This window comes from Canis lupus, chromosome 1 (genome assembly GCF_011100685.1).
Source record: "Canis lupus familiaris isolate Mischka breed German Shepherd chromosome 1, alternate assembly UU_Cfam_GSD_1.0, whole genome shotgun sequence".
Lineage (NCBI taxonomy): Eukaryota > Metazoa > Chordata > Mammalia > Carnivora > Canidae > Canis > Canis lupus.
In genome coordinates this window covers 6,215,509-6,238,454 of record NC_049222.1, presented here as the reverse complement: position 1 = coordinate 6,238,454, position 22,946 = coordinate 6,215,509, and the positions used below count along the sequence as shown (strand labels likewise).

General features: G+C 36.9%; 1 protein-coding gene across 10 annotated transcripts in view; it reads right to left on the bottom strand.

The window, feature by feature from the left end:
* Nucleotides 1-22,946, bottom strand: part of NETO1 (neuropilin and tolloid like 1) — a 127,075-nt gene that overhangs the window by 28,276 nt on the left and 75,853 nt on the right. For all 10 annotated transcript variants that reach the window (XR_005353324.1, XR_005353323.1, XM_038525800.1 and 7 more), the window contains exon 7: nucleotides 18,688-18,916. Coding sequence is in view for 8 of the 10 variants with exons in the window: in XM_038525800.1 (XP_038381728.1) it covers nucleotides 18,688-18,916 (229 nt within the window). In the remaining 2 variants the exon portion in view is untranslated. The remainder of the gene's footprint in view (nucleotides 1-18,687; nucleotides 18,917-22,946) is intronic.

Genomic DNA, 22,946 nt, shown 5'->3' with positions numbered 1-22,946 from the left:
TTTATGTATAAAAAGAAAAAAAAATAAGTCTGCAACTACTCTCCCTTCTTTATAGGCAACTACAATAAATACACCTAGGATACATTCAGGACTTTACTGAAACTGAAACTTCCTAAGTTATTTTAATATCTTGGGGAGAAATTTATTTGCTATACCCATGCCTTGTGTAAAATACTACTGAAGTTCAATTCTAAAAAAGAAACAAAATAGATATGCGTGTTAAATACAATGCAAAATGTGGATTTTAATAAGTGCTTGAATTACTTTACAGGAGGAAGTTTTAGGTGTATAAGATAGCTATGATATTCCTTAATTCATAAGATAACAAGACCATCAAGATAATGTGCATTTTCTAACCCTAAATTGAAATGGGAGGTATTTAGGTCTTGGAAAGCCAAGATAGGCAAGTGCGTAGAATAGATCTTGATGTTTTGGCTCCAATATGAAATCCAGGAGTGTTTTTTCTGAAGTGCTTGGTGATCCTATAAACTAATGCTTGGATGAAAATGACAACATTGTCCTCCAACTGTAGTAATAAAATTTTCAGAACAGAGAAACACAACACACAGATCTAGTATCTGTATCAATTTTGACAGTGTTGATGAGAACTTAAAATCCAATTTTAAAATTTCAATTTTAAATATCTTAAGTGAACATTTATCCAAATATTCCATGATAAATTCTTTGGAAACATAAAATTTAATGCAACATTTTGCTCTAGTGAGGAAGGAATGTATTGTGAATTAGTAAGACTGAGAAGCATGGTGCACTTCCATACATCAGCTTTTGGTGGACCCTTCCTTGTTCACAGAAGTCTGGCACCACGAAATCTGTTTAGCTTTGTTTAATCCAGATGTTCCGATTGTATCAGTTTACCACTTGATAGACAAACAGGAACAGAAGCAAAAGCAAACCCTTGAGAAGTGTTGCCCCAGTGTTCAAAACTTATAGGGAGAGAAGTCTTATTTCTGAAGGGAATAGAAAACAGCATGGGGAATTACTAAGGTATAAAATTGGATGACAAATGAGGATACAGAGTGTTTTAGATTATAAAGCCTCACATACAAATATACATATGGAAGATTTTACTGGAAATACTAAGCCAAAATGTGGGCAATGGCTATTTCTGGGATATCCACAAGTTATATTTAGCTTTTATTGAGAAACGTTCCATATGAACATACACACATAAAAATATGTATATACATATTTGGGTATAACACACAGTGAGACGTATATATACATAATATATATAACATATATATTATATATACACACATATATAATATATATAACATATCATATATACATATATACACAACACATATTTTGTAATTGGGAAACATCTTCTAACTTTTCATGAAAAAGACAAATAGTATTTTTTAAAGTCTGTTTTCTCTTTCATATTTTAGCCAGTAAAATAATAGTTTTCACATAACACTTATACCTTACTATATTTGAAGATAACTAGTGAACTTAGTCTTTCTGGAATTCACGTTCTTTGGGATTGCTTTGAAATCCTCACTTGTTTCCACACTCACCACTAGGTGGCAAGCGTGCACCGTATTTCCTGAAATAGCATTTCACTCTGTTGGGATGTTTAAATCCTACATGGCATCTGAGACAACACCTAGACCTATATGTTGCGGATTTTTAAGAAATAAAAACTTCAGTAGAAGACAACCAAAGTAATTTGGGGCATTAGGTAAGGGAGGACAAGAGAAAGAACTGCAGTCATAGCTCTCAACATAAAGTTTTATTTGAAATTTTAAAAAAGAATCATAAACCATATTTGCTGTAACATTAAAGGTCTAATCATGAATGTTTCATCATTTTTCAGCATTGTGCCACATGTTCATAAATATCGTTCTGCTCTTGTAATTAAAATTTTTAAATTTGTAATAACTTTTTTTAATGCTAAAATCACTAATGCTCCTTCTATATTAGGGTTATTTCTCCCCAATGGCTTTTTTAAAAAAAAATTTATTATTTTTTTCTTTTTCAGTTGTTTTTAAATTTGAGTACAGTTATCATACTGTATTATATTAGCTTCAAGTGTACAATATAGTGATTCAGCAATTCTATAACATTACTCAGTGCTCATCCTGGTAACTGTACTCCTCATCCCCATCACCTTTTTCACCCATCCCCCGACCCACTTTCCCTCTAGAAACCATCCATTTGTTCTTTGTAGTTAAGAGCTGTTTTTTTGGTTTGTCTTTTTTCTTTATTCGTTTGTTTTGTTTCTTAAATTCCACAAATGAGTGAAATCATACAGTATTTGTCTTTCTCTGACTAACTTACTTCCCTTAGCATAATACTCTCTAGATCCATTCATGTGGTTACAAATGGTAAGATCTCATTCTTTTAATGACTGAGTAATAATCCATCGTATAACTGCCACATCTTCTTTATGCATTCATCCACCAACGGACACTTGGGCTGATTCCATAATTTGGCTATTGTGAATCATGCTTCAGTAAACGTAAGGTTGCATATATCTTTTCAAATTAGTGTTTTCATCCAACTTCATTCTTTTTAAATAGAGAAATTCACTGAATGCTACTCTCAGGAAATATTAAAACAAAACAGAAATTTAAAACTGGCAGATTTATCTGGAAACATTGATATTTCAAATATTTGTACTTTATGGTAAATAAAGTTATCAATAGTAGGTTATTTCAAATTCAAAGAACATGGTACTTCACCAAGAAAATTTGGAAACAGAAGTGACTCTTGATCCTATTTTCCTTTTAATGATTATATCATCTAAATAACAGCTCAGATACTCCCTCCACATCTTTAAATCCAAATCTCGTTCTCTCCAAGCACATCCTCCTACTTCGTGCCTGCTTCAGATTCTTCTAACTTCTTTGATGTGAAGTTTGTCAAAAGTCCGCCCACTTTGCGCTGGCCTCTGTGGTGTCGACACACACACGCACACACACTCACACACACTCATACCCCAGCCATGGGGTCTTCTATTTCTGCTCATCATTATTCCTCATTAGTCCTCCAATCTGAAGTTGGGAGGGAAATGGTCACAGAAATGTGTGGAGCTGTGGGAGGATGAGGATGTAGCTTCGGGGACACTTGCTTCTGCTTTTGAATTCAACTTTTATCAGCCCTGAAGACATTAATTTATTAAAACTTTCTGATACTCAAGATGCTCTAGAGCCTATCATCTTCTTTGCCTGAGAGATGGAAATAAAGCTTAAATTTATTATAAATATGTAAATGTGATACATATCTGCATTATATATTTAAGCAATGAATTAATACTAAATAGCAAGATCTAGCATACTTGGAAACACAATTACTTTTATTCAATAAAGATTTTAATTGATTTAGATGACAGAGAGAACTTTCCCTCTGCTTCTCAGAACCCTGTAGTCAAGTCTCCTGGCCATTATCAGAGGTCCTTTCTCTTCTTTCTCCACAGCCTTCCCCTAGGGGATCCCAGCAGATTCAAAGCTTCTGACACTCTATTTTCTCCTGGGCTCACCCTTATAGCTCTGAATTCCATCTGAGGTCCAGATTTATGCCCTTCCATCAAATTCCTGCAAAACATCTCCACTAGGGATTCTAAGTATCACATCAAATGGAACATGGCTGGATGGGCTTACAGAAAACAGCTGTCATCTTAATCCTTTTTACCCCTTCCAAATCCCATTCTTCCCCTCACACACCTTCCTGACATTAATAAGGAGCAGGACCCATACCCTCAGCTATTAAGGCTGAAGGGTTGGGGTCATTCTTGAGGCCTTTCTCCCATAACACTCACATCCAAATGGCCTTTAGTTGTGTCAGATCTATCATCTCTCTCTCTCTCTCTCTATCTATCTATCTATCTATCTATCATCTAGCTATCATCTAGCTATCTACTAACTTCTTATTGTGGTCTCCACTGGTACAAGTGGCTCATGGCCATCTGCCACCAACTGTTGTTCTTTTTTTTTTTAATTATTTATTTATTTATGATAGTCACACACACAGAGAGAGAGAGAGAGAGAGAGAGAGAGAGGCAGAAACATAGGCAGAGGGAGAAGCAGGCTCCATGCACCAGGAGCCCGACGTGGGATTCGATCCCGGGTCTCCAGGATCGCGCCCCGGACCAAAGGCAGGCACTAAACCGCTGCGCCACCCAGGGATCTCCCAACTGTTCTTCTATAGCAGGTCCATGGACACAGCAGCCAGAGGAGACTTTCATTAACAGTGTAAATCAGGAGCACCTAGGTGGCTCAGTAGTTGAACATTTGCCTCTGGCTCAGGTCGTGATCCCGGGGTCCTGGGATCATGTCCCACATTAGGCTCCCCAGAGGGAGCCTGCTTCTCCCTCTACCTATATCTCTGCCTCTCTCTGTGTGTCTCTCATGAATAAATAGATAAAATCTTTTTAAAAATAAGAATAAGAAATAAAAGTATAAATCAGACTATGGTTCACCCCAGTTTCAACTCCAAAACTTTACTTTAAAAGTTAGATTAAATTCAAACTCCTCAATACCCCTTCTGCTCATTCAAAATCTTGACCCAGCTGCCTCTTGAACTCCAGTGTCACCCACCATAACCACGGGGCACTGAGATCCACACTCTTCTTCACCATATTACCTATGCTGTTGTTTTTCCATAATACTTATTAGGACTTGAGTTTATCTTCTTTAATTAACTTCTCTGTACATCTTTTCCCTCCTCTTATAAAAATGCAAAGCAAGGGAGTTATCTTGTGCACTGCTTTCTCACTTGCACTTTGAATAACACATGCCATTTTGGAGATGCTAAATAAATACTTGTTGACTGACAGGTATCAGAACAAAAAAATTTTCAACAGTAAAATGGATGTGAAGTGCCAAATTTCCATTAAATTCTGAAAATCATTTAATTTCTAACAAAGAGCTAAACTTTTCTTAATGAACTTAAGGGAAGAAAATAAAACATCAGCGGTATCAATTTGACTTAAGTATCTGAGTAAGAATCCAACATGCACATGAGAAAATGCTCTGCATCACTTGCCATCAGGGAAATACAAATCAAAACCACAATGAGATACCACCTCACACCAGTGAGAATGGGGAACATTAACAAGGCAGGAAACAACAAATGTTGGAGAGGATGTGGAGAAAAGGGAACCCTCATACACTGTTGGTGGGAATGTGAACTGGTGCAGCCACTCTGGAAAACTGTGTGGAGGTTCCTCAAACAGTTAAAAATATACCTGCCCTACGACCCAGCAATTGTACTGCTGGGGATTTACCCCAAAGATACAGATGCAGTGAAACGCCGGGACACCTGCACCCCGATGTTTATAGCAGCAATGGCCACGATAGCCAAACTGTGGAAGGAACCTCGGTGTCCAACGAAAGATGAATGGATAAAGAAGATGTGGTTTATGTATACAATGGAATATTACTCAGCTATTAGAAATGACAAATACCCACCATTTGCTTCAACGTGGATGGAACTGGAGGGTATTATGCTGAGTGAAGTAAGCCAGTCGGAGAAGGACAAACATTATATGTTCTCATTCATTTGGGGAATATAAATAATAGTGAAAGGGAATATAAGGGAAGGGGGAAGAAATGTGTGGGAAATATCAGAAAGGGAGACAGAACGTAAAGACTGCTAACTCTGGGAAACGAACTAGGGGTGTTGGAAGGGGAGGAGGGCGGGGGGTGGGAGTGAATGGGTGACGGGCACTGGGGGTTATTCTGTATGTTAGTAAATTGAACACCAATAAAAAAAAAAAAAAAACTTCAAAAACTGCATTCAAAAGTCTATAGCTTGCTGCTAAGTATAATTTTAAGTCATGGCATTCTAAATTACAAACACATAAAATGAAAAAATATATATATTTGGCCTCAGAATTGTCTCCAAAACAAACGTTTTGTTTTTCCCTAAAATAAATGGAAAAATTTCCCCTGCCACCATACTTTAAACTTAAAAGGGCCCTCAAGCTATGCAATTAGAGAAAATGACATTTTATTTGAAAAATGTTGACCAGATTTCAGGCCAGAAATAGATTTATGCCTCTTCTCTTCATCTCCTTTATCATCTTCATATATTTTTTGAAAGATCAATATCTGCCTTTAAAACTCTATGTTCCAATGTGACTTAGTTATCTGTCAAAATATCCAGTATTATTAAGATACATTTTAATCTCTTTTTTTAAAATACAAGAAAATCTATTCACAAATTTCAATTTAATCCCACTCACATTTATTAGATTCCCCCAATCTTTCTGCTAGAATCGTACATTGCTATGGCTCCAAAAAGACATTACATTAAGAAAAGAAAAGCATCTTCATGAGGAAATTATATTCGATAGATAGAGGTCATTTCTTTCCTCACATAGGACATGAACCCCATCATGACTTATCCATTCTGTTTGATTCCAAGAATGAGCATACATTTTTATACTATAATTATATCTGCTTTGGATCAGCTACATGATGATTTCTTCACTACCTGCATTTACACAAAGCTATAATGACCATAAGGAATATATTATATTTCTTTGGAGGAATCTGTATTCTGATTATTATTAGTACTTGGACGTGTGTCTCAGGCTTTGTTTTCATGACTGCTGTACACATGCCTGCAACAGTTGGTTAGACCTGCTGTTCTGTTAAAGTTACTATAATTGGTTTCATTGTTGAACATGCCAAGTCCCTAAAGTGGGAACTGAGGTAAATAAAGATTAGAGTGGAGAAAACATGGACCATCATAACCTTAAGTTTGTGATTCTCTTAGTTCAAAGGCTAACAATTCAGAATAATAGTTTCCTGTTTCCATCCAACAACTATATACAGTCTGTTTTCAGTGGTAGACACAAACTACTGCAGCTGTAAAGCCAGCATCAAAGGGATCAATATATGCTATCCCCGAGGATCCTACCAAAAATTACAAGGAACTTACTGTCTTTATTCTTGTCCACAGGATTCTTGGCAGACTGACAACTTAACTAGAGACCACGTTGATCTAAAAAGTTCAATGGAAATTTTGTGAAGTTTTCTAAGTAATTCAACAAATAAACATAGAAACCAACATTATTTAAATATTTTGGTCTAAAAAAACTCAAGGAAATTGATTTTAAATTTTAATTATTCCACCAACCTGTATATCTATATGCATAATTTTAAAAAAACATAATTGGAGTTAAATGACAGTCAACAATAAATGTCCATTAATAATTAAATTAAAATATTAAAATATTTCTGATGGCTGTTTTTTTCCTGCTACAATTGGACTCAACCACATGCTTAAAAAGAAGGGAGGGTGTGGGTCCCTGGCAGATGATACAATTTTATATTATTATCCTTTGCTCAAAATTCTCATTAAATTTGCAAGTAAGAAACTACTGTGAAGATTTCCTTGGGTTGTTATTCCATTAACAAACACATGAGTAGCCACCATTTGCTCTGAACACATATTTAAAACTTACAGTTGTTCTATAATGTCTCCTTCATTTTCTAGAAAAGAAATTGAGGCTTAAAGTCAAGGTGTTACAGGTAAGAAAGGAGCAGAATGGACTGACTGGTACCAAATGGGTATTCTTACATACATTCGCATCCTATTTCAATTTTTTTTAACAACAAAACACTTGTTTTTTCAGATTTGTAATTCTGTTTTGAAAAATGTCTAACATTAATTTTAGAATTCTAAACACGTATATACTTGCCAAAATTACAGGTTTCTGATGCATCCCCTTTTTGTATTTTTTCTATAGTAATAAAAATATTTAATTTTTAAATTATATAGAAGACTATTATATTCATTATATAGAAGACTATTTACTCAGTAGTAGGGCATGAATGGGACATGTGTGTAGATAGACCATTACCACTCGGTGCTGTGTACCTTTGGTCTTCAAGTCAAATACCTTTTTCCCCCCATAATTTCAGATGAAGAGTATGTCACTTCAATGAAAATAAATCAAATAAACACAAAATAAGAGCATCAGATCTACTGTGGCAAACTGAATAATGGCTCCCAAAGAAGCCCACATCTTCATCCCCAGAATTTGTGAATGCTGCTTTTTATGCAAAGGAGATTTTGCAGATGTGAGTAAGAACTTCAAAATGTGGAGATTATTCTGGATTTCTGATGAAATCACAAGTATCTTTACAGAGGGAGGGAGGAGCTCCAAGGGGCAGAATGTGATATAACAAGCAAGTGAGGAGATATGAGAGGTTACCTTGCTGGCTTTGAAGGAGGAGCTATATAACCCACAAAGGGAGGAACACAGCTCTAGAAGCTGGGACAGGTGAGGGAATGCACTCTCCACTATGGCCTCCCAATAGAGTGGCTTTGTTGACACCATGGTTTCAGCCCACTGAAATCTATTTCGAATAATAGATTTATATTGTTTTAAGCACTAAATCTGTGGTAATCTGTTACAGTAGCACTAGGAATGAAGCCAATATGCCTATTTATACCAAGTAGCTAATTTCTGAGGGTAATCAGAACACGATCCACCAGCCCCTGTAGATGTAGGTATGACCACACAATACCGCAACGGGGGCAGAAAAGGCCAGAAATAGGAAATGTGAAGAATGAGATCTCTGATGTAGGAGGGTGATGGTTTTCAACCAGGACACCCTGCAACTCCTGAGTCACGATTTGTGAAATGGGTCAAGAGTAACATTTTCTAACTACTTACATCATTTAAAATAATAGCAGAAATTCAATGATTTAATCACATCACCCAGCAGAGGAAGGACTGATGTGACCTCTAGTTCTCCAAGGACATTACAAAAATGCAGGTTCAATCATCAGCATCTGTCATGCTATATAAAAGCCATCAAGTGAGAAGATCTTGGAGGTAAAAAGTGCAGAAATTCTAGTGGAGACCTTGGTAATTATGTAGCCTAAAAGAACAGGTCATTAGATAGTGACCTGTCCTCACCTATTGGCATAATTACCACCTCCCCAAAAACTCTTGATCAGTTATCATTTCCTGACATTGTACATGGGTCTTGATTTTCTCAACACAGAAAATAACATATGTATGGGGCACCTGGGTGGCTCAGTTGGTTAAGTTTCTGACTCTTGATCTCAAGTCTTGATCTCAGGGTTGTGAGTTTAAGCCCCACATTGGGCTCCACGCTGGGCATGGAGTCTACTTAAAATATATTTATTTATATATCATACATACCTATAAAACATATAAAATTATATATAATTATATATAATATACAATATATTATATATACACATACAAAACATATATACTCGTTTTCTTAGATTTAATAAATCCCTTCAGAAAGTCATATCAAAGTCTTATCAAAGTTATATTATTGCTTTAAAAAATGTTTACCAAAAAAACTGCTCATTGTAGAAAAATCATAAAACCTTGAGAATCCAAAAAACTCATCACCTAAAAATCATCACTATTATGTCACTATTAATACACATGTATTACATATATAATAAATACTTTATATTAAATATTTATCACACATGTTTACAAAAGTATACTTGCACATGTTTTGTTTGCTACTTGCTTTTAAAATTTTATTTTTTCATATACTCAATGTTAGTATCAGTCTAATACATCATTTTAAGGGTGAAAAGAATATATGCATGTTCCAAGAACCAGTTAACCAAGCCACTCAAGCAAGTTTCATTTTTTAAATGATACTAATCTTATCACTAATATACACATTCCTAGGTATACTCTTTAGATCAGTAGGAGAGACTTTATTTTTATTTTTTAAACCTGCTTTAGAATGCTGACACATACTGCTAAGTTACCCTTCAGAAAACTTCCCCTTTCCTACCAGCATACATATATTCTCATTTTACTACACTATCTCAAAACTGGGTAATTATCGCTATTTTTCAAAACAATTTGATAGATGAAAATGAGGTCTTTTTCCTTTTGGAATTTATATCCTTTTGTTCTTTAATACAGAAAGGTGTGTGTTTCCTGTACCAACAGGCCATTTGTTTCTCATGGATTTATTTCTCATTTTATTTGCCCCATTTTTATCTGGTATGTTTATATAACTTTCTCTAATCGTCTTATAGCATCTTTATTCCTTTTAGGTTAAGAATATTTACCCCACTGCCTGCTGTTTATGTTGCCAATCATTCAATTAAGCTTTTCCTTTTTAAATTTTAATTATGTTTTTATAATAATACATATCTTAAATTTTGGATATTTATATATGTGATATGTTCTCTTACCCGTACAGGGTTTTATGTCTGCTTGAGAAAGACGTGCCAAAATAGGACACATATACAGCAGTCTTCCAGCCTATTTCATATATTACTGAAATTTCAATCTATGCCATCTGGTATTTATGCAGCTGTAGGACAGATATAAGTAAATATTTCCTATATTATGAAGTAGTCTTAAAACTTTTTAAAGCACACCAACTCAAAACTGAGGCATGGAGATCTCTATCAATAAAAACATCGCTTTAGATTTTTGTCTGTGTCATAATTGGCAACACTGCTTCCTGTAACAAACAGCATGTTTTCTCCTTGCATGAAATACATGTAAATACAATGTCTTTCCTTCTCACCATTTACTCCAAACTTGTGAATGTGTTTTCCCTTGCTTTTTCTAGAGAAGAGATTAAATATTATTGCTGTGAGTTGATCGTCATCAATATTTCCTGGTGTATAATCTCAGAGTGTGAGTGAACTTGGTGCATTTTACATTCATAATCAAATATCTCTATACTTTCTCTCCCTTAGAATTCACCAGCTTTAGTTTACTGATGTCCTATGACAAGTGCACTTGCATACTGCAAAACTGGGAACATGCACTGTTGAGGATGGAATGTAAATTATGTACACAAGAGGCAGATAGCATGCCAAAATATGCTCCAAACAAGAAACAATAATAAAACTGAATGGTGAAATAAGAATTGATCACTGTGGCAGAAGAGCAAAAATCCTACTAATAACAAATGCTAGAGAAAGAGCAAAAATCTCCTATGAGAAAAGAATCCAGTGTCTCAGTGGATAATTTGCTGAAATAAAGGACAAAGTGGTGAAGCTGTGGAGCAAAGTACCAAACATAAATGAACATTTTCTGAAGTGAGTCACATACTGGAATTTAGTTTGAGTGAGTGTGGCAGCACCGTAAGAGGGGCAACCATCCACTCACCTCAGCGCCTGGCTGCTCACATGCTTGTGGAAGGAACAAAAGAACAAATGAAGGCATATGAATAAATCATCAAAATGAAAACTCTGATGACTAGGTATATGACATAGGAGTGGTTACTCAACCTTTAGGGTCAAGCTGATGTTGGAGGGATTATTTTTTTATATATTTCCTGCAATGCTATCTTGCCACAGCTCCTCAACTACTGAATCTAGAAACAGCAATAAACAGTTAATAAAAAATGTTAGTTACTATATGCAAGTAACTTATGTAGATAGACATCTGGATAATCAATTGCATTCAAAAGCACACCTCATTACAAAAAGAATGTGTTTTGGTTTTCTACTGTTGAGTAACAAATTACTACAACCTTACTGGCTTAAAACAACACCCACTTATATCTCACAGTTCTATGAGTCAGAAGTCTGTGTTGGGGGTTCTCTCCTTAGGGTCTCACAAGGCCAACATCAAGGAGGCAACTGAACTGGGGTTCATCTGGAGCATGGGGTCCCCTTCAAGCTCATTCTGGTTGTTGGCAGAACTCGGTCTCTTGGATTATGGGGCTGTCAACCCCCTGGCTGTCAACCGGGTGACATTCTCAGCTCACAAAGCCCACCCACACGCTGTGCCACATGGCCTTCCCTACAATAGGGCAGTGTGCTTACAGCCACAGGATATTTGCTACAGCTTAGAATGCCTCTGACGTCTCCCATCCCTGACCTTTCCGCCTTCTTTCAAAAAAGCTTATTACCAATATTTGCTGTGTATAGTCAGACCCACTAGGATAGTCTTCCTTTGGTTAATTTAGAATCAACTGATTTGGGGATGGTAACTATTATGCAAAATCCCCTTTGCCACAAAACGTAACAACAATCATGGAGTGACATTCTGTGATATTCAGATTCTTCCTGCACTCCAGGGGAGGGGTGTTTGCAAGGCCTGTACATCAAGAGATAGATAATACTGGGGTCATCACAAAACTCTGCCTGTCACAGCCCACCAGCTGGCTGACACCCCCACTCCCACGCTTCACTTCCTTCATGGATGCAAAATAGCATCTCTCTTTCTGAAGTCTCCCACGAGTGTCACTGCAATGCAGCACCTGCTCAAGGTCCCAAAGCTCACATCTGAACCATGTAAATGTGGTGCAGAAGAGGCTCCTGGGTGCAGTCCTTGAACTGCAGCCCTGGGGCCCATTTCCCCTCCACCTGTCGACCCAAGGAACCAAAGAGACAAGCCACCTGCCCCAATACCCCAAAACACAATGGTGGGAGAGGCGCAGCATAATGGCCATAGAGATTCCGGTTGGGAGAATGGAGAGTAAATAGCAATAGTTTTGAAGTCCAGCAGAGTAAATGTTGGATTTCTCTGGACTATGTTTCTAGTTTGAGGAAAAACCCTCTGTCAGGGTGGGCTTCACCTTGACATTCTTGGTGCTGCTCTAGGAGTCTTTCTTCCCTTCTTTGAAAGGTGACATATGTTTGAAGTTGGGCAGTTCTATCTGATAGCTCCCACTACAAGAATTTTGGGCTTCTGGTGACATCTTCTCATTAGTATTCTGACCCTTCCAGTCCACATTTCAGGTATTCGTTACAGCAACAGCTCCCTTTCAGTACCAAAATCCGCAGTGCTTTTCTACTGCTGTGGAACAACCACCAGAAGTTTAGGATCTTAAAACAACACCCATTTTATAAGCACACAAAGCCAGAAGTCCGAGCACTGGGTCCTCTGACAGGGTCTCCTAAGGTGCAAACAAGGTGTTTGCTGGGGCTGTGGACTGCACCTTGGCCAGGGTTCTCTTCCTAACTTGCTCAGGTTGGTGGCATAATTTACTTCTTTGCAGTCGTGTGACTGAAGTTCCCATTTTCTTGCGAGCTGTCAGCCAGATGCTCTGGGCTCCCCAAGGCTGCCCCTCTCACAGGCAAGCAGTACACAACACACCTGTCTGCATTCTTCCTGCAGGGCAGCAGTTCCTCTGGCTCACGCTTCCCCTTATTTCAGAGAGCTCACCTGATTACTCACATCCACCCAAGAAAATCTCCCTCTTGATGAACTCAAAGCCAATTGATTAAGGGCCATCTGCATGTTGCAAAATCACTTTTGCCACAGAATGTAGTTTATTTTTTTTTTAATTTTTTAAAAAGATTTTATTTATTTATTCATGAGAGGCACACACAGAGAGAGGCAGAGACACAGGCAGAGAAGCAAGCTCCGTGCAGGGAGCCTGATGTGGGACTTGATCCCAGGACCCCGGGATCACTCCCTGGGCCGAAGGCAGACGCTCAACCCCTGAGTCACCCAGGTGTCCCCAGAATGCAGTTTAATCATGGAACCGCTATCCCAAGGGATTCACAGGTTCTGCCTACCTCAAGGGAAAAGGGATGTGAGGTGGGAATCTTTTGGTTCATCTCAAAATTCTGCCTTCAACTCCATTTTCCTTTGAATTTGGGTGCAATTGTATGTATGTCTTCATTGTAAACAAATCTATAGTTTATACCTGACACAGTGTTTGCCACAAATAAAAAAGTAAGTAAATTATCTCATTTTAGCAAATTATTATAAACAGCATGCTACAATCTTAAAATGGACAGTTTGTTTTTTACCTCTCTGTATTTGTCTGTTTTTAACAGAAATATGCTACTCATTAATCAAGTCTTAAGTGACTGAGATTTTATGATGCAAAACTTCTAAATGAAAGCAGAAGAGTAGCTGAAAGCAGAATTTCAGAAGTCAAAACTAGATATTACTTACATTATTCATCCATTCTAGTTATTGCAAATTTATGTTACACAGAAAAAGCTGAAAAAGTTTGGCAGGCAGCTCAATTTGAACACATTTCACTAACATTTCCATTATGTCTATTTATGCAGTTCCATCATGATTGGTTATGAATTTTCATATATAAGTATGCTCAATATTGAAATTATACTAACAATAATCACATTTCTAAAAAATTGAGTGATTTTTTTTATAGTAAAATCAATGACTTATAAAAAGTGATGCAGGGGCACCTGGGTGGTGCAGTCAGCTAAGTATCCAACTGTTAATCTGGGCTCAGGTCATGATCTCAGGGTCATAGGATCAAGCCCCACATCCAGCACCATGCTTAGCGGGGAGTCTGCTTGAGTCTCTCTTTCCCTTCTCCCTCTACACATTCTTTCACTTTTCTGTAATTTATTCAAATATAAATGTAAAAATATGATGATTTGAAAATATGTTTCTATTTCCATCCATTAGTGTCCAGAGTAGTATGTTCCAGAGCAGAAGTCCCTTGTTTAATTTTACATGAATCTAATCTTCTAGGTCATATGAAAGTGGTGTACTGTATGATTTTAGCATGTTTGTATAAGATGTAGACATAAGATGCAGCAGACAGGACAGAAAGATCAAAATTCAGTTTTTAAAGCACATAAACCACTGCTGACATATTTGAGCTACATGAGTGACATGTAAGTGCTACCTATTGTTATCACCATCTTTATCATCATCATCTTTAGACAATAGAAGCTCTGTCCATTCCTTATAAGTGACAAAGCTATCAACAAGAGAACGTATGAGCTCAGGGGCCAGGTCTTAAATCCTTGCCACAGTAGTGTTCAATCTCTAAGCATGGAGTTGAGGGTGTGCAGGGAAATCCAGTTAACTTCCTGCATCTTTTCTTATTCTGTTTCAATTCACACAATGTTTGGGATTGAAATAGATGGTCTCTAAACTCTTCTGTAATATCTAAAAATATAAAAAAATATAAAGCAGAATCAGGGGATCCCTGGGTTGCTCAGTGGTTTAGCGCCTGCCTTCAGCCCAGGGCTTGATCCTGGAGTCCTGGGATCGAGTCCCACATCAGGCTCCCTGCATGGAACCTACTTTCCCTCTGCCTTTGTCTCTGCCTCTCTCTTCTCTCTCTCTCTCTCTGTCTCTCATGAATAAATACATAAAATAATTTAAAAATGTTTTTTTTAAAGAATCAGACCTATAAATACAACAAATGAACTGATGGGGAGGTGGGTTGGGAGGCTGGGCAAAATGGGCAAAGAGGGTGGGAGGTACAAGTTCCCAGTTAGGGAATAAGTCACAGGAACAAGAGGCACACCATAAGGACTACAGTCAGTGATACTGTAACAGGGATGTAATGGGGTAGATAGTAGCTACACTTGTGGTGAACATAGCATCATATATAAACTTGTCAAATCACTAAGCTTCATTACCTGAAACTAATGTAACATTGGGTATCAACTATATCAAAAAAAGACATCATATGGTCCCAACACAAGACCTTTTGACAGATTTTGGAATACTGTTGAGTATGCTATAGGCACCTCTCAACACTGTGCTGGGGATACTACCCAATAAATGTCCACAACCAAGAAAAGTATCAAGGAACCAAGAAACATGAAGGTGGTTTCTTATTATTTGAGTAAGACAAAGCTGTCATTGATTTCACACTTCTAATCTTTACTCTGTGTCTGTGGGTGTGTATGGAGTAAGATTAGAGAGATATACTTTAAATATGAATATTATATGTATTATATAATTATTTATAAGATAGTATATTATATATAAACTATATATATATGCATATAATATATATTATATAAGTTCTATACCTGTCATCATCAAAAAAACAAAAATGTAACTCAAAATACTCTCTTAGCCACCAGCATCAAATAAAACAATCCCATTTGGGGAACTTGAAACTCCCTAAATACAATTCCTTTGTTTCCTCATTTAGAGCCCTTAAAATGACCCAAACCACTCATTTTCTGAGTGGCAGCACTGACTGAAGTTCACTTCTTGTTGTTTTGAAATTTTCATCTCCTATCTGGAATACTTTGATTTTTTTTTTTTTTTTTTAATTTTTATTTATTTATGATAGTCATACAGAGAGAGAGAGAGAGAGGCAGAGACACAGACAGAGGGAGAAGCAGGCTCCATGCACCGGGAGCCCGATGTGGGATTCGATCCCGGGTCTCCAGGATCGCGCCCTGGGCCAAAGGCAGGCGCTAAACCGCTGCGCCACCCAGGGATCCCGGAATACTTTGATTTTAATCAAGAAAGACTTATTAGTCCATAGTGAACCCTTCATCACAGAATGACTTTGATTTTAGGCATATACAGTAGAATTCCACCCAGTGTTAGCCCCCCAAAAAGAAAAAAAAAAAGCAGAATATCAAAAAGCTACATGGCAACATGACACAGAGGATAAATTTGTTCTAATTGAAGCTTATTGTAAAATTTATGAGATGATCACAGAAAATGCTATTGTAATACTCTTCACTGAAATGAGAGTGATAATCCATCCACTGCACAGGAACATAAAAGAATGGGTACTTTCCTCCTACAGAAGAAGAATGTCATGTTTTTTTTCTGAATTCAACATTGAAAAGTCCACCCACATGATGGAAGACCTGCAGACCATTTACGTACATGCATGAAAACTCTATCTTTTAGCCCATATAGAAGTATTTCTAATGGCATTTACACAGTATGATATAATTCACCATTTCTTGAATCAGCAGAATTTTAAAGATTTATATAACTCAGTCACTGCTAGAATTTAATTGAACCTTTGAGGTTTATCAGTCCTTTCCCTACAATACACAGACATTCCCCTCCACCATCCATGCCATGTGCTGATCTGTTTTCAGAGAGATCACCCTTTATGCACAGCCTATATCCTCTATGGGAATCCACTCAGTTTTGGAATATCCCAGTTCCTATGAGCTAGACATGCTTTTCCTAAATTTCACTCAGATGTTTCCCTACAATTTAACAAATCTCACCTTTCAGACATTAATCCATATCACCAACATAAGTCTAAGGCAATTATCACATTTTGAACAACAACAAAATCTCTAAGACAAACACTTCTCCTTTGGGCTCGTCTCATGTTTCTAGCTGCTTTTACATCCTGGTTAACCTCTTCCAAATGATTACTCGCCTCCTTGTTCATAAAACTCAAAAAAGAACAGATTATGTAATCTGCTGTTTGACCAGTGCAGCTTTCCCACGAGACTATCTTCTTTGAGTGATTTCACTTTCTTTAATATAAGCCGAGACTGCTAAGGTTCTTTTTAAATAATTGACAAAAATAAAAAGCATTAGCTCATACTGTGTTTGAATGGAATAAAACTTTAGAAAGTTCTAGGCATCAGGGTTCTTCTACACTACTGTTGTTTTGGTTGATATTTGAAACATAAATATATAATTTCATTTTATCCTTATTACATTTTATGGTACAGTTTTGGCAAAAATTGAAGATTTTTGTGGTATTTGTAAAACCTTGATAACATACAGGTTAGCCCTTCTATATGTGTATTATTTTAATCAGGAATTCTCAACATATTATCACCCAAGACTGAGAAGAATATTAAGTATCTTTCACCTCTCACCAAAGGCAAAAGCTATTGGCTACTGTGGAGTGATCAGCAGTGAGGACATGAAATGTGCTATCTTGTAGCTTGAATTTCTTCCTACCCTAGTCAAGAAAATGACTAATTTTTTTTTTTTGGCCCAATACCTTGCTGAAATAAAGATGTACTACCTTTAACATTTTGATCAACTGCTGAAATGAGGGCATGATAGCAACATGCTGTTTAAATCTGCAATAACACTGGGAGAGATAATGCACTCCATGATGGTATCAAGTTGTCGAAAGACTGAGTGACATTTGGTACTTCTGGCGTCCTAGAATTCTCCAACTGGGTAATTAGAGAGGAATTTCAAGCCAAAACTATTCACTATATAAAAGAATTGTCCAGTATATTTAATATTTGTGAGTTGGAAAAAAATAGCACATGCTGTGCCTATCACCAAGAAATCTTGAGGATTTCAAAAACATTTTGTTTTTTCTATTTAAAAAATACAGTTTCAAAATACAAGATGCTGATTTCTTAAAGCTGAATTTTTCAGGATTTTTTTTTCATTTGTATAACATTATTAAACATGAGCTATTCAGGGTTTCTAAAGAACATTCCAAATATATCTATTAATATGACTCATTATTTGTTAGAACATAATTTCCTAAAATTGCTGTGCTTTGCACATAACTCTGGATATCACCCATTGTGCCATTTTAAATATTTTCTGAAACTTTTTCTATTTACTCTCTTCTCAAGCAATTCCCTCTCTTTGCCTACTTTAATTGGAACTCGACTGTCTCAGACCTATTTGCAATAAAGGGGACTGCAAGAGAAGCTTACTAAAGAGAGCCTGACCAAATATTTTTGTGCAGGTTTTTAAGATTGAAAGTCAAACTTCATCAGAGTCTGTTTGAAGTCCCATTCACTTCATAAGAGCTAAGCAAAAGACAAGACAAATCATCATTTCCCAGTTGAACAGTGAACTGTCTTAAGGCAAGGCGATGATGCCTGCACCGAAACAGGTAATCAAAATGTCATGTGTAACTCTCCTGTCACTGGGTCAAAATGAAGGAAGGGGAATCTCAGTGATTATAAGGACTTGTGAGACACACCCCAGTGTGCTCACACTGCAGGGACAAACACCATTAGCAGTTGATGGGCCTTGCAGCCTATGACCTAGGTGAAGGACAAACAATAAAGTGCAGAGAATCTTACGTTCTTGAAAGGATGTAAAGAGCATCTGAAACCGGCTGTTCCGACTGCCCTCATCGGCCCACATGCGGATGACCCCAAGACCCGTGCGGAGCATGACGTCATTGGCCACAGTGCTACAGAACTTGGCTTTCAGGTCCCCCACTGAGCTGCTGCCGTCATACACAGCCACAAAGTTCCTTTTGCATTCGTTTGAATTCTGCATCTCATAGTCCAAGAAGCGTAAGTAAATCTGGAAGATAACAACAAAGATGCAGTCATTTCCTCAAAGCAGAACAGGATTTCTCTTTAGTCTCACAAGGTAGTCCTGATGGCAATCAATCTTATGATTTTTTCCCCTGTGGAGAGGAGGAGGTAAAGCTGTACAACCAAGATCAAACTGTGTTTAGTAATTTTTTTCAGATGTTATTTTCCTTTCTTCATGCACATAAATGTATGGCAATAAATAAGGTATATTACTATTAAAGGAAAACAGAAATGGTATCAGAACATGGTCTCTAATTTCACTTTGTTTAAATCATTTCACACAACTACAGTTTCATTTTTGAAGGAGAGGAAAGAAGAAAGAAAGAAAGAAGAAAGAAAGAAAGAAAGAAAGAAAGAAAAAGAAAGAAAGAAAGAAAGAAGAGAGAGAGAGAGAGAGAGAAAGAAAGAAAGAGAGAAAGGGAAAGAGCTAATCTGTGACTGTTCTCACCACAATATAGAGTCAAGCCATTTAGTAGTCCACATAAATAAAAATTATATTAACATTTAATGAGTAAAAATTTCCTATGCAACATACTACATAGATTATTTTTAAATACTCCCAACTACTCTATAAATTCAGATGGTGAAACAGAGACTCGGGTGGCAGAAACTGGATGCCAGACAAGGTGTCTCTAACTCCCTAGGCTATGACCCTTCCACAATATAAGACTGCTGCAGACATGTTGTTTTATGATCAACAGATTTTATTGGACTCTGTTCCAATGTGCATTACAAAACCACAAGCAATTCAGCCAAAGATAGGTTTGAAAAAAAGTCATCTGTCCATTCACCCACTGGTTCAACATTATCTACACTGTGGCCTCTGACTTTGTCCCAGACACTATTCAAGGCACCAAGGACACACCAGTGCCCAAAGGAATGAGGCTCAGTGTTGAAAGTGTGTGTCTATTAATCCATGACACACAGACCAATGTCATACCAACAGAAGGGACATAAAGAAAAAAAAATCTGTGCACTATGAGAGGGATTTCTGGAATAGTTCTAAAACGAAGAAGGCATCCTTCAAAAATATCTAAGTATTTTATGTTTTTGAACACGAAAGGCTACAGGCTATTTTCTCTCATACACCCCTCCATTAATGTAACACGGGCGTAAACTGGAGACATGTGTTCAACTAACAATCCATCTCTTTCATCTCTATACTCATTTTTGTTTATTTATTCATAAACTATGAATCCCATAAAACAAACATTTCTCAGGTTCCAGATGTCTGCCTTACATTTAAAAGCTTCTGTATTTCAAATTATAAGAAATTTCTCTTGCACCCTCAATGATCTTACTGAATTGGGCAGTAATCCTTGTTAATCTGACCTTCAAAATGGTTGTTTACATCTCTGCTGAAGGGTCTATGACATTTCAACCGTCTCCCAACTGGCCTGGATATGTCTAAGGTTCTAACTTTCCACTACACTCCCAAAGCCCAGCCCCGTCAAAGTTATATTTCTAAGAAACAGATTTAACAATCACACTACAATCTTCAACTGGCTTCCAAATGGTTATAATAATAATTTTTTAAAAAGTTTAAAAATCATGAACTGGCAAATTTTTGTTCTTAGGTCTGAACATTTCACCCTTATTTTACAAAATGCCATCCTTTCTGCACAGGACATTAGTTATATGTGAGTAACCATTCCTTATTCTCTGCCTACTGAGTTCTTCCTGGTTTTTCAAAGTCCAATTCAATTGTCACAAGCCCAGCGCAAAATATTCACTGCTCCTACTCCCCAACCATAGCAGAATTTTCTCTGCATCTTCTATGCTAAAATATTATTTTGAACGTATTTTAAGCTTTAGTTACTGGTTCTATGAAATTTTTACTAACACCATGTGTTCCTAAAACACTGGTGTAGTGAAGTACACCTTTTTGAATTTCAAGTGTTAAACCATGTGTTGTATATGTGAGGCACTCCATCAGAGTTTGTAAGAGGACATACCTGTGAATGACTGATTGGTGAATTCTAGTTTGTTATTGATTTCATTTGTTAGCTCCCTATCAATTATTGATCAGGGCCCTATATGGCAGACTGTTCTAAGTGCTATAAATAATAATTACATAGACTAATTGGCATCTTATTATTTGCAGTAGGAAAAATCAACTGCAAAACTCCCCCAAACAAGGTCTTTCTAACATAACTCTGAAACATCAGGGAACCACAAAACAGTCTGCTGCGGATTTTGTAAGAGAAAACTGACTAAAAGTGTGTGTCCCAAGTCAGGAAATACTCATATAACCTTGAGGAAGGAGGACAACAGAGAAATATGAAAAAATGGGCAAAAATTAAGAAACAGTGGAAAGCCCTTGAGTTTCATTATGCTTTGCTTGGTGAGGTTTTCGTATATAGGCAATATGTAACATTGCAGCTGGAGCTACTCGAAAATTTCCAAACACTTCGATGCTAACTTTAACTGCCATGACTACAGACATAAAACATATGCCCTAAGAAAGTATGCCTATTCCTCACTTTCAGGTTATGTTTTATTTTATCAGAGGTTCAACTATTACTCACGTAATCCATCTGGGATTCTCTCTTCCCAACCAAATATTATGTTCCTGAAAACTATCCGGGAAATCCCAGAATGTCTCCTTTACGAAGGCAGATTTGAAAATTTCAAACCTTCCAAGTTTTCACCAACTACTTTGCTTTTCAAATTATCACATGGATTTATAAAAAGGGGATTGGGTCTTTCCAATGACCTTTGCCAGGAAGCTGAAGCAAAGGAGACCAAGCAGCTCACTCAAGGGATGTAAGCAATCAATGTGAGAGACTTAAATAGGATTAAGATACCTAACTCTTGTTCTAAAGCTATTTTCATCACCCCATCCTGGCTGAAAATAAACAGACTGGAACCTCTATAAAAATAAAAATACTTACAAAGTCTAGGTATGCTTATTAGGCAATGTTAACTGCAACAAAAATCAAGTATGCATTTATAGTCTCAAATACAATACAATCAATCCAACAGTTTATTAGCCCTCAAAAGAATATGCAACCACAATTGTAAATATACAAAACTCCTAGTAGGAGAAAATAGTGAGTAGGGTACATAAAAAGGTCCTTTGGAATCTAATGTAAAGTAACCCCTCCCTCCAGTGTCCTTTTAAAGCTCTAAAAAACCAAACACTCTGCCCACAGAAAGTAAAACAAGTAATCATTTGACTAATTAAAGAAAGAAAGATATCCGAGAGCCTAATGTTTCCAGGTTGAGTGAGTCAGTGGCCCAACATGCGTGAAACATATTCAAAGTAGCCTCACATTGCCTGTAGAAGCCCAGCTTAAAATGCTAATTATTTATCTGCATCCTATTACTGGCAATAACTTAAGACATTGCGCTAACACATGATTTCACTCAAATCTCTCAACAACAGACATGTGTTATAACCATTTTATCACGAAAAAGCCAAGATTGGAAAAAACTAAGTAACTTTTTCAAAGTGATCCAAGCCCTCAGGTTAATAAATAAGTCTTGAACTCCCATCTGCCTGGTAGGTAGTTTGCCCCTTCATACGCCCTGTGCAGACTCGTGTAATTTTTTCTTTTTAATTCTCACAGACTTATGTTCCAGAAAGAAAGTTATAATCTTAAGGAAAACCAACTGCAACAAAATAAATAAAGAAGCAAGCAAAGCCAAACTGTTTCGATTTTCCTACAGGGGCCAGGAAACATGTTGACAATCAAGATAAAAATGAGATTCACAGAAAATAAATGTGTCCCTCTGAAATAAATGACTGTCTCAAATTTTCTTAAGTTTGTTTTATAGAAGAGCACTGCTATAGTTAGAAAGTAAATTTGCATATTTAGCGCGTGGTTTCTCATTTGACAGCTCAAGAGAGCGTCCCCATTTTCCATACGAGAGGACTAATTGATGTTCTTACAATGAAGTTCAATGACCGAGGTCTAAGCACCTTCTCTATTTAAAGGCCATTCTTGGTAGACAGGATACTATTTATAGAGAAAGTGAACAATTAGTCACTAGATTTTATGTATTCACTTCTG